The sequence below is a fragment of the Puccinia triticina genome, chromosome 14A (assembly GCF_026914185.1).
Source record: "Puccinia triticina chromosome 14A, complete sequence".
NCBI classification, from domain to species: Eukaryota; Fungi; Basidiomycota; class Pucciniomycetes; order Pucciniales; family Pucciniaceae; genus Puccinia; species Puccinia triticina.
Window position 1 is genome coordinate 5077615 of NC_070571.1, and position 13124 is coordinate 5090738.

Here is a 13124-nt window from a genome sequence, read left to right on the forward strand (position 1 = left end):
CGGGCTTGTCCGGAAGAACGGGAACACTGCGTTCACTTCTTCGGGTTTGTAAGGGCCAAACATCCGGCTCGCGGCGATCTCTTTCTGTATTGACTCTTGGATCTTATCCTTTGCTAGCCAGGCTGACGAGTGATTGGGTGGTGTGTAGTGTGGGAGGCTACCTACTTGGTGTTTAGGGATGCCTTGGTCGAAGCCTTCTTGGAAGCTGACTATCACGTCTTGATATTCTGCCCATAGGTTCGCCTTTTTTAGCGCTGACTCCCAGAGTGGGATATTCATTTCGCATTTTACTCTTGTCGGCCAGTTTTCCGGACCTCTCTTGCAGATGCTTGACTCAGTTTGGCACTCCCTGGTGTTTATTTCTAGAAACGGGCTTTATTTCATTTGTATCGAGCAATCGGCAAGTTCAAATAAGAAAAAGGAAACAACATATGTCAACGTCTGATCTCAAATTCATGACAGACGTGAGCCAGTATGGCTTGGAGAGGGAAAGAGGGGCAAATGCTGATGCGGTTGACGGGACGGTCTCGACACAGCAGAGGAAGAAACAAAAAGACACGACATATGCAAGAGGGGGGGGGGGTGAGGGACAGGGGAAAAAGAAGCCGGTTCTGCCCTACTTTGGGGGTGCTTGACTGGGTTGGTGGCTGTTTCGACAGGGGTGAAATGCACGGTTCCCTTATTGTTAGCGTCTTCCTTGTTCTGCTAAAAGAGGGAGTTTGTTTTAAACCTCACCTAGTAGCTTGGTCTCTAATGACCATTTGCCCGTTCCCCGGGTAGCTCTGCTGGTTCGCCATGCGCTGCTTGTGGTATTGGGGGTTGAAACGCTTCCCTCGGTAGCCGTTTCTGCCTTGCCCTCGCTGCCTTGGGGGTCGCGGTTGGGTCCACTGGTTGGCCGGTGCAAACTGTGGCGGGCCTAGATGGCTTTGTCCGGGGAAGTTGAACTGGTGGACCATCGCCGGCGGGCCTTGGTACGGCATGCCCTGAGGTTGGTAGCCTGGGTTGAACACCGGGTTGGATATAACGTGTTCCCGGTGTCTCGTCTTTGGCATGCCTGTGATTGGGTCTATTCCATCCCTTGGGCCTCCTGGGGCGTATGGGTTGTCTTTGAAACCCAACTCGTCGAATCGGCGGGCGTCGGTGTACGCCTCTTGAGCCATGTTGGACCGGAACACTGATATGTCCGGGAAACCTTCCACTCCGTTGACCGTTACTCTGTGGGCGAAAGCGTTGGTGCGGAGGTGGATGTCGTACCTTAACGCTGCCATATACCCGTCTTTCAGGTGGATCCTGTCGGCGTTGGCTTTGTGTTCGAGGAGCCACCCCGCTACCGTTGGGTACCTGTAGATTTCTGCCAGCAGTGGGTAGTTACGTTACGTTGCGTTATCCGCGCTATTTTCGTAACGTAACTACCTGCGTTATCCGCTGCACCCCTTTACGTTACGAGTAACGGGCCGTCTGCGTGGCATATGGATAGCGTAACAGGTCTTTTTCTGACGCTGTTACGCTACGTTATCGCTTGGATAACGCGATAACAAGCCCTCAAGGGCCGTTTTGGCGCTGCAGTCAGCTCATTATCTGGCGCGCCGCGGGCCTGGATAACGTAACAAGCAGAAAAAAATGGTCCAAACAATGGCGCAATAACGTAGCGCACCACCGTTACGAGTAACTGTAATGATAACGGCTTAAAAACCGTTACGTTACCGTTACGTTACCGTTATCGGTAACATAACTACCCACCGTTGTTTCTGCTAATGACTCATAGAAACCACGATGGTTTATGGTCCAGTCACCGAACGTTTGCTCCCACTCGCTCGGGTATTTGAAACCGGTATACTGGTCTCGTTCTCCTGACGAGCTTTCCGACCTGGGCTTCTTTTCTGTTGTATACAGTATTGCGGCGTCCTGCCAGCCTTTGTTGAATATGGTCAACAGTAAAGGACCTATTTGAGTAAACGTTAGTTCTACCTTCTTCTCTTTCCGATTTCTATTCTTATATTGGTGAAGGGACTTTGCTTGCCTTTTAGCTCCTTCATATATCTGTCAAAAAACGGAGGAAGTCCTCGGCCTAGGAACATATTGACTTTGGTTTGGAACAACACGATACCGTTTTCTTTCACCGGTTCTGCACTTCCCTTCTCTTTCTCCGCGTGCTTCACCATGGTTAAGGGGGCTTGCTTTGGTTGATCCTCTTTGACAATCCCCGGTAGAGCGTTCAAGATCTTATCTGCTTTGGCCGCATCTCCTGCCATCTGAGCTTCTAGCGCCATCTTCAAGAGTTTCACTTTGGCGTCTGGTTCTTCGGCTGTTGGGGCGGTTTTTGATCGGAATGAAGAAATATGTTTGGTTCAGGATGTTTTCTGTCTGCTTTGGGTTAGGCTCTACATTCAGGGGTCTAATCTCACCTGTGCCCTTTGCCGTTCGAAGCATACTCATGATCTGAGGTTCTTTGCTGTTGTCTTCCTCTTCTGACCCTCCCGGTTGGGCGCCTTTAGCTGCTGCCTTCTCCGCTGCTAACAATAGTCGTGACTTCGCTTTCCTGCCTGGGATGGCTCCTGGCGGATTAGCGTGGGGGAAACTGACTGTTGCGGTCTTCTCTGCTGGTGCAGTTCCGCTGGGCCCTAGGCTTTGGACGGAGTCGGTCAGGTCATGTATATCAGACATTCTAGCTTTGGAGTTTGTAACAAAAAGACTGTAGCTCTGTTTTTGTATATGTAAATATTGCTGATTTCAGCAGGGAAAGAGTTTTGACTGTGTGGATTTTCTTCTAGGAAAAGACTGGAGCAAAAAAATGAAGGAATTTCCCTGTGAGGAGACAGCGATGGCGGAAGAGCTGAGGCGCACGGAGGAACTCCTGTGTCTCTAGCTCGAGTGCCTACTTATTGGGACTCGTTTCTTCTGCCCGTCTGTCTCCCGGATTGCACGTTCGCAGCACGAGCTGGAGTTCTCGGCCGTGAGATAAGGTGCGTCGTGTTAGCCGCGGGATAATTCCTGACGGATCCTCTAGCGCACCTATGGCCACTACTCCGCACTATACTATACATAGCATGGCGGGGGCGGACTATGGTACGCAGAGGGGTTACTCTCTGCCCAAAACTAAGAAATTTCCCGCGTCTCCAGCAACGCCTCGATGACCAGGTTTTTGGCCTCCAAATTCTTGCCTAAGTCCCGCATCCTCCCCTTCCCCCTGCTCAGCTCATCACCCGCACCCAACACCTACATAACAGACCATCACAGGTCTTACAACATACATACATAACCAACGCCCGCACATCACTCCACCAAGTACATAACACTCAGCCACCGCCCGAACTCACCCCGCCCAAGGCAAAACCACACCTCCGGTGCCGAAACCATACCTCCCCGCCCGGACACTCAACACACCCAGCCGTACTCACTCGTATTGTAAATAAATACTGTAAACAATCATACTAACTCGTCCCGGTAGCTGAAGCACCCACCTGCATGCGACAAATCATAAGCAACCCGGTGCAGCCCACCAGGGACCATATTGTTCATTTACTCAGATCACTCGCTTTTAGCAAGCAATCTTGTAATAAAAATTACTCGCTTTATGTATTGTAATTTTTCTCTGAAACTAGAAAGTGATTGATCTGCGAGATCCCTTTCCTTAAGTTGTCTGACCCCTTTTGTCAGGTGTTTCTTGTAATACATGCGCATGTATATTTCAAGCACAATAAGATAAAAACATTCAGAAAGAAAAACATTGGGACTTGTCATGTGAGAGCAGAGAGGGCAACCAGGCAGCAAGACTATCATATCAGGATAAGTGAAATAAACTACAACAAAAAAAGTGAGAGCAAACAGAGCTGTGTATTGTACAATGTATCATCCATCCCTCCCCCTCTGAATTTCCACCATTGCCTGTGATCTTCATCATCATCTTTCGCACATCGTCAGTTGTTGTCGTTGTCCTCATCCTGATCACCATCATTGTCGTCATCATTGTCATCATCCTCCTCCTCCTCCTCCTCCTCCTCGTCGTCGTCGTCATTGTTGTCGTCTTCATCTTCGTCTTCGTCTTCGTCTTCATCTTCGTCTTCGTCTTCGTCATCCTCGTCATCCTCTTCCGCTTCGTCTTCATCCTCGTCCGAATTGTTGATAATTTGCTTTTGTTTCTTCTTGGTTGCATTGTTTGATTTCCCTCCCTTCTTCGCCTTCGCCTTTGTCGCCCGGCCTTTGTTTGAGTTGGTTTGATTGGATTCAGCAGCTTCCTTACGGGTGGTGGGATCATCGGGATCTGCGCCCAAAGTCTCAGGGGCATCAGCAGCAGGTGGCCCCGTGAGCAAGACTAAGTCCTCGTGAAAAGCGCGTAGGATCAGTTGCAGCTGCTCATTTTTCATCGCACCGGGTTTGCCGCAAAAGTGGTTCACGCCAATCTTGTGGTTGTTTTCCTTGATACGCAGTGTAACCCCAAGCTTTTTCAAGGTTGGCGCTGTGGATTTGCCTGGCCATTGCTTATGCAAGCCATGGGTGACATCGGCTGAATCAAAGCCCCCCTCAGTAAGAACCATACATGCGTTTTAGCAAGGGTATGAGAGAAAACTTACATATAGCCAAGTTTAACTTCTCCTTAGCGGCTTCGTAGTTTCCACTTTTACTGCCTGCAATATCAAAGAGAATGAAAGATATCAGTGCAATAATAAAGGCAGATAGACGTGCGGATAGACGACTTACCAAGATCCCAGGGAGTTTTGGTGGCAACAATTTTGCGTTTGCGGATCTTCCGGGGTTTGGTAACAGGAGCCAGCTTGCCAGTAGCTCTTCTAATCACCTGCTGACCTTCCGCAAACAATAGGAAGTTGGCCTCGAGGTCGGTCTTCTTATTGTGTGAAAACATATCGACAAACTGCTCCCCCATGAAGCTACCACCACTGATGACTTCGCCTCCTGTGTCCTTGGGCTTGTACATAATCAGAAATCCCTCCACCTCGTGTGAGGCTCCAAGGTTCTTCAACTAAATCATCGATGTCAGTGTGATTTGGATGAAAAATAAGGAAATTGGACTTACATCAAGTATGGTCTTTCGGCTCCAGAGTTCGGTCTCGGCATGCCGGAAAAAACGGTTCTTCTTGTTTTTTTCACGGGATGCTTCCGAAGTCCCGCCGTCCAGTCCATTACAATCACCACGTCCAAACGGATTTGGTAATGTCGCCAAGAAATCAATATCTTTAAATTTTTTTTGCGCAGCCTGATCAAGCTTTGCCCAGAGGCGACCACATTCAGCCTTTCGTTCCTTATCACTCAGATCGTCTGGAATTTGGATGGATACATGTAAGATGAGTAATCAGATGTGACTGTAATTGGAGATAACCAAAAGAGTGAGTTAAGTGGGAACTTACAGTTGTAAAAAGATTTTCGAGCTTCAATGTTGTATTCACAGAAGTTGTTGTACATCGTTGGCCCTCTGAAACGACTTCGGTTACCCAGATGCTTCAATACTGGATTAAGTCTGAGCAGTCTTTCCGCAGCGATTACGTGGACTTCGTGTTGGTATCTCTGGTAAGCGTCGGTGAGAACACGGCGATCATCAGCGGTGAGACGTTTGTATCGCGCGTGGGTGTGAACCTTTTGGCGCAACTGATTGAGTTCAAGATCCTTCAATGTCTCTACAATGCTTGGGTCCAGACGCATTCTACTGTTCTTGACAGAACTTGGCCCTTCAACGACTCTGATTGCAGTCTTTTCGCGAGGAGGATTGGAAGACTGAGTTTCCGGAGAAGAGTCATGTCCAGAATCGTCAAAGGCTACGTCGGCAGTCTCTTGGCGAGCAGAATCGTTGTTGGAAAAGGAGTTATTTTGAGCATTGGAAGGGGAGCGCTGTCCAGGAGTTCTCGGAGTATTGGTAGACTGAGTAGTGCTAGGCTGCGATAATGGCTGGGTGTCGTTAGCCTAAGTATTTCGCCGCTTTGGGGGACGAGCACCCAAGAGCTGGCGTTTTGTAGGGGCTCGTTTTTGGGTGGTGCTGCCAGTTGAGGGAACCCGTAGCTGACCAAGGGGTGCCAAGTGATTGCTCGCCGTCTGGCTCCCAAACGTTGGTGGAATCATTCTTGCAGGTGGCGATTTGGGAACTAAAAAATAAAATTAAGAAATTTATTGTCAGTCTTGATGGAATGACCCGGCTTGAAGGTGAGAGGAAGAACCTACATGATAGCTCGGGAGTGGATAAAGGAGCCAATCCTTTTTGGCCTGTTGCTAAGGAAGATCGGATGCCGGCCAAGGAAGATGTTTTCGGAGTCGCAGAATGTTTTGCTTCAGGATTCAAAATTAAGAAATTTCTTGTCAGTCTTGATGGAATGACCCGACTTGAAGGTGAGAGAAAGAACCTACATGATAGCTCGGGGGTGGATAAAGGAGCCGATCTTTTTTGGCCTGTTGCTAAGGAAGATCGGATGCCGGCCAAGGAAGATGTTTTCGGAGTGATGCCGGCCAAGGAAGATGTTTTCGGAGTCGCAGAATGTTTTGCTCCAGGATTCAAAAGGAACTTGGTTGGCGATATAGAAGCTGATGAGAACAGAGCGGGGCTTTGATCAGCCAAGGAATGGCTGGACCGAGTGGAACTGGAGGACAATAGCCAAGCAGATTCCAGGAGGGTAGAGCCGGGGGCCCGAGGCGTGCGCCGCTCAGAATTTGGAGCCGCTCCCCCCATCATAGCTCGTCGCCAAAGCTCTTCCATATAGTTACTCCCGGGGCGGGAGGACCGTCCGGCCGGCTGGCCGGGCGGCCGCGGTCCTAACAGTGAATCTCTTGAAGTTCGCATGCAAACAAAACAATAATGTATATAATAGATATAGACCGTCGAGTGAGTTGGATGGCAAGGGAAGATTTGTGAGTTTTAGAGTTGGCAAGTGGATCTATTTATAAATAACAAATTGGAGTCACTTGTGAGGCTAGTCAGACTGTGGGTCCAGTGTCTGATTTTTTCCGATGTTTGATACTAATTAGACCGTTGATCCAGTTACCCTTTGTTTCTGATATTTGATATGAAACTGGTGTTCTGGATTCACGTTACTATCTCCCCACCAACTTGCAAGTACAAAATAAATATGACCTTTGTGGATGTGGATTATTTACTACTAGGCAAGATGTTCCGCTGAACCTGATCAGACTTATAATATCCAGTGTACCCTTTGTTCCTGGTATTATAATTTGATATGAAGCTGGATGCCTCGACTCGTGTTGCGGAACAGACTTATAATATCCAGTGTACCCGTGTACCCTTTGTTTCTGATATTATAATTAGATATGAAGCTGATTTCCTGGACTCGTGTTACTATCACCGCACACGCAAGTACGCAACCAATAGTGATTTGGCTCAAAAATAAGTTCTTAGCTGCAGTTCGCCGCCGCGCCGAGGTAAAAGCGCTCTTGTCTGAGCTTCTAAACCGCCCGAATCCTTTTTCAACCACTGGAAATAATTACACCAAGCGGTTCTTCAAATCGCAATGGGAAGAACAACGTCGATTCAAGGAAGCACACACCGAAGAAAAAGAAGAACATTGAGCAAAGTTACTTGAAGTTTACAAGCAGGAAGCTGCCCTAGATGCCTTGAGGCAAGTCTTCTGGGTAGATACATAGAATGAAACTACTGATCTTATTTGTTGGCTCATGCAACAGGTCTCGCTTGTGTGAGAATCCTTCTGTTTATCTCACTAGCGCACAGGAGGTTCATGACCTCCTAGATAAGTTGGAAGAGACGGCTCAAAAACTGAAGAACGCCGCCGAGAGCTTAGGTCGAACCAAGAGGCCCCATCCAGATGACGCTGACGGTAAGCTTAGTCCATACTCCAATATCTCCACTCTTGTTTATCACTCACCTAGTTTTGTTCTTATTAGAGGAACAGAAACTCCTCTTGCTCTTGTGGGACGCTAAGTCGGCGCTATATGTGCAAGCCGTGCAACTCTGGGCCGAACGCCAGCCACTCACCAACTCCAGAACATTGGGCCGCCGTCTAGGAACAAAGTTGAGTGAAAAGATTCAGAAGGCAATCCAAAGTCGCCGTGGGCCAATCAACAAACTCATCGCGCATTACAACACTCAATTTGATCATTACGTGGCCAAGTTTCCAAGAGAACAAGTGGCCCACGCAGAAAATCATCCATTAACGTACGAGGCGTTTGCCAGCATGGCTATCGACCACAAGTTTTGGAACGATGGTATTTATTACCATTCGAAAGCACCCTGGGCAACCAATCCGGATGTGCGCACAGGTATAACTTGCATCCTTGTGCTTGGTAGAGTGGACGAAGAGCTGGATTTAATAACTCAAGAACTGGCGCGGGCAATGTCTTGGGGAGTAGCTATGTACACGCACATGACAGACTACATCAAATACATTCGATCTCGTATGTTTTTTTTCCCTTACTACTTTAGATTTCTTGGTACTCACAGCTTGTTCACTGTTTGTTGGGTTGGCCAGAGGAGGAGTGGCTCTAGAGAACAACAATAATTTGAGTGAGGATCACCTTGATAACCTGGAATTTGGCGACCTCGAAAGAGGCGAGAAATTACGACTAATTAATAAGGAATTACAGTCTCGTTTGTTTGATCATGGTACACTAATGATTGAGTGGTCGGATACCGTCAAGTGGATGTGTGCTCGTTGCCAGCCCAATCTACTTCGCGATCAATGGTCTGAATGGACCAAACTTATAGCTACTGTATTAAACAATCAAGCTTCTTGACTACCAAGTAGAAATATGCAAGAGGTGGTAGTTGACATTGTCTCCAAGGACGTGGTCTTAGGAGTACAGACAGAAGATGGCGAAGAGCTTGGGGAGGCTGATCAGGGCGCTTGGGAGGATATTGCAGAATCTTAGTATTATTTTCTTTGTGGTCTTGTTTGATCTCTGTTTTCCCCTTGTTACTCGCCCTTCTTTCTTTTATCATTCTCAACGTTTTCATATGTGTATCAACGATTTCATATCGGTATTATTATTGGTCATGATTGCATTTGACTAAGTAGAGAGTACAACTGAACGAATTAAAATATACATAATCTGCCACAGTTGAGCGAGTGTTGAACTCTGGTTAGTCACCGGTGTGGTTAGTTCAAGTCGGACCAAGTTGATGAGTAACTATTTAAGTGTTGGACATTTTGCGGTGTGGTGTATGTTCTGGTTAGTCCGAGTTGAGCCGAGTTGCTGAGTGAAAGTGAACTTTGTGGTAGTGTTACATACTTGGGTATGCGATGACCGGGCTCAGTTTGAGGAGATGGTGCGGGCGGTGCTCGGTGGGGGTGAGTTGTTACAGTCGGAGTGATGTGCGGGGGTTGTTTATGTATGTATGTTGTAAGACCTGTGATGGTCTGTTATGTAGGTGTTGGGTGCGGGTGATGAGCTGAGCAGGGGGAAGGGGAGGATGCGGGACTTAGGCAAGAATTCGGAGGCCAAAAACCTGGTCATCGAGGCGTTGCTGGAGACGCGGGAAATTTCTTAGTTTTGGGCAGAGAGTAACCCCTCTGCGTACCATAGTCCGCCCCCGCCATGCTATGTATAGTATAGTGTGGAGTAGTGGCCATAGGTGTTGTAGCGTGTCACCTGTTGGTCACCTGCTTGACAGATCCTATCTGTAGACAGATCTAGGGGATCTGTCATGGCGTACACGGGGTTGTACGCCCTCTCAGGAATCCCTGACCCCTTGTGCGCCGGCGGAGTTATGGACACCGGAGGCCTTGGGGCTGCGCCCTGTCGGCCGCCTCTCAACAATGCAACTATTACGCTACGGATAGCGTGTAATACACTAATTTAGCGGGTTTTTTAGCTCCGCTACGCTAAACTAAATTGTAGCGCCGGCGTATTACATTTAACGCTAACTGCTAGCTCAAGAAAAATCTGGAGATTTTAATCACCAGAAAGTAGCGGTTTGTAGCAGCTGATCGCTATGCTTCAGCTACTTTTAGCGCATATCCGCTAATTTAGCAATTGTTTAGCGCCCATTATCGCTAATTAGTTGCTATATTAGCGGGCTCAGTATCACTAATTAGCCGCTATATTACCGGGCTCATGTCGCTATGTTAGCGGTAAATGTAGCAGTATTTGAGATCTAGACTTTAAACTAGAGGCCAAAGCGGCTACGCCGCTGCAGGGTGGAAGCCCCCTGCCTTCTGTATAGTGCAAACCCATTCCTTGCTTTTGAACCACATGTGATCCCCTTATTGAATCACATTTTGCTATCCTGCAATTCTCCAGCCTCCACCATGAATTTACATACCATGGTGCTAACCTGAACCCCTGACCAAAAACCACTTCTTCTGTAACACTCCTGATTTATCATCAGGCAACTCCGAGGTCTCGCATTGGTACTAATGCAGCACAGCCTCCTTTGCCCAGGCACCCAGCTCCAAAAACTCATCAGCATAGCCTGCATATCAAAACTCCAATGGCAATACCTAAATTCTATAGTCTTTTCCAGGAATTCAACTGGTTGTGGAGAACCAAGTGATGTCAATCAATATATTGCTTGGTGAACCAAATTTAAACCAGAGTCAAAAATTCAGCATAGTAGGCACCTTCCCCTCAATATGCACTTGCAGTCAACTTCATCCCAACAAGTTGATAATCACAGTGATATTATTATTGTAGTTTGCACCAGCAGTTTTGTGGGCAGTGACATGAACAATAACCTGTGTGAGCGGGACAACATTCCTGTGGAATAACACTTGGTTCTGGATCTGTGATGATCAAATTAATTGAAGAGTTCATTTTTGAAGATCTGACCTTCAAGATATTTAAAGTTTTACTTTAGTCCTCACCCAGACAATTTATTATAGATCAGAGAGAGACAAACATGGTAATGAAGATCCTGCAGATGAATGTGATTGACAAGCTTGACAGGACAATTGGCGAATCAGAGGCATGGCCATCATGGAGGGTATTTAATTTTTTTGGGCCAATGATCAAGCTCTTCTTTGGCACAGTCAAAGAGGAGTGTGTGTCTGAGAGGAAGACCTCGGCCGATCAGCTTCCACCCAAGTATTGGTCGTTGCTACTCAGCTTGAGATACAGGCAGGGCAATCATGTTTGGCTGTCTAGTTGACTGCTCGACGGTCTCAATAGATGTAAGCCGTCGTAGTTCCGGAGACTGATGCAGGACAGAAAATCCTTCAATTAGAAATCCGCATCCCTTATTCATGGCCCGCCATGATTGCGAAGGAATGACAGTAGGTTGGATCATTGGTTTCCTGGGCGCTCAACCGTGATACATAGCAGTAAGACATTTACTTGAGCAATTAGGTAAAAAATAAAGCCCTCGCGAGAAGACCGCCCATTGGCAGGGCGTCTAGATTAGGATGAAGTCATGAATGTTAAGTTCGGAGAAGAACGTGAAGATAGGATTGATTTTTTTAGAGCTCGCGTTAAGCTCGATCGGCAGCCGGTGCGGCATCTCGTCGATTGCTTCCTTATAGCTGGCAGCGTCTTGCTTGATACCTCCAGCCCCAACAGCCTCCTTGATCCTTTTGATAGTGTCTTCAAGAGCCTACTTGCTCAAAGAAAATGTATTGGTAACTGAGAAAATGATATTACAGATCTTACCTTTCGGCTCGCCGTCTTGACCAAAATTGTCACGAAGTTGGTTAATGAGCTTCAAGCACGAATGAATAAGGTCAATGTGACTTGAAGCAATTACTTACAATTTTCGTGCATTAACTGAAGTGTTTCTTCGCGATTGGTGCTCATTGGGACCTCTACCCCATGAATACGCAGCCAACCGCGCACTCAATTGTCTGCCAATCTGACGTTTTCACTGGAATTCGAAGCGGAATCGGAATACTTTTATGAAAAGAAGTCAAATCGTTTCGCTTTCTCGGCCTGGTAGTAATCCATGATCAATTGACCACTTTGAATCTAGAGAAAATATGATTCTAATTGTCAATCACCATCAATGGACACCGGGATTATTAAAGGCAAACCTGTCTCATTTGGCTTTTGCTCCAACCTCCATAGAATAATCATCTCACACTTGTCGCAGAGGTTCAGCAATACCATGACTTTCCAACCAAGATCAAAGAGCGGATTCGTTCCAGCTGTTGTAAGATTTATCACGAGCGCTGTAGTAGTTGTCGGCGACCATGGAGAGATAACTAAATAACGTTCCAAGAGGATTAATTTTGTCTCGCAAATAATATGAAGTTGGTTATAAACAGCGCTAGGACTCAACTCTTTTTTCTTCTTCTGGGTTCCTGATTTGACAATCCCTTTTCTCTCCAACCAGCTGCGCAGTAAAAAAACACTCGAGTGACTGGAAACAAGTACATAGGCGGGCGAGCGCAGTGGTGGCGAGGATTGATGGAAAGAAAGATGGTGGGAGTGCTTGGTCCATAAAGCTGATGGAAGGCGAGCAGGGCAAAACGGCAAATGCATGATGGGCATGGTAGAAGAGGGCTTGTGTGTAGGAAAGCAACTGTGGTGTCTAGAACGGGCGTGAGGTGAGTGAGGCGGTGCAAGTGCTGTATGGTTGTAAAAAACTATCGGCCAAGGGACATGTTTGTGTAACCAATTGAAATGTCAGTAGACAGCTATGGGGTGATGACAAGGAACGCAGGCAAGGGGAGGAACAAACCAGCGGCGAATGGAAAAAAAGCTGAGTTGGTTGGAAAAGTGGCTGGAAGGCGCTGGGTTGGTACGGTGATGGTAGCAATAGTGAATGGTAACAAACAGGGCGTTGGCGACGTTCGGTACAGTGTGCGGTGGCATAGCCCATCGTGGTTATTTAAAGGAGAGCAATTTGCATCGGTTAAAATTCCAAAAAAGCAACTTTAAATGATTTGATTAATTTTTGGGTTTACTTCGCGCACGGAGGGAAACTCGTTGCGCACGGGAATTTCCGTTGACTTGACGTCACGTGACGTCGGGCCCCCCTCCGTGCGCGCCACCAGCTCCCCTCAAAAAACTATCCGCACACGGGGGTGCCGTGCGGTGACACTGACAGGTGGCTGGGGTGAAGCACTCCGGCCATCCGGAGGAAACAATGCCCTCGATGACCGGCACAGACCGGTCATTGAGAGGGTATATCACATCTCTCTCGATGACCGGCATTCCGGTCATCAAGAGGACACATCCACCGGTACAAACCGGTCATCGGGAGGCTACAATCCTCTCGA

At 47.5% G+C, this 13124-nt stretch overlaps 2 protein-coding genes across 2 annotated transcripts; one reads left to right on the forward strand and one right to left on the reverse strand.

Annotated features, from left to right (window-relative positions):
- Positions 1-616: 616 nt before the first annotated feature.
- Positions 617-2664, reverse strand: PtA15_14A466 (uncharacterized protein; the record flags this gene model as incomplete). Its single annotated transcript, XM_053163185.1, has 4 exons — positions 617-647; positions 736-997; positions 2108-2305; positions 2406-2664. 4 exons carry the CDS (start codon positions 2662-2664, stop codon positions 617-619), a joined length of 750 nt encoding a protein of 249 aa, XP_053027137.1.
- Positions 2665-7778: 5114 nt separating this feature from the next.
- PtA15_14A467 (uncharacterized protein) lies at positions 7779-8458 on the forward strand (the record flags this gene model as incomplete). Its single annotated transcript, XM_053163186.1, has 4 exons — positions 7779-7790; positions 7860-8137; positions 8261-8367; positions 8442-8458. 4 exons carry the CDS (start codon positions 7779-7781, stop codon positions 8456-8458), a joined length of 414 nt encoding a protein of 137 aa, XP_053027138.1.
- Between the last annotated feature and the right edge of the window lie 4666 nt (positions 8459-13124).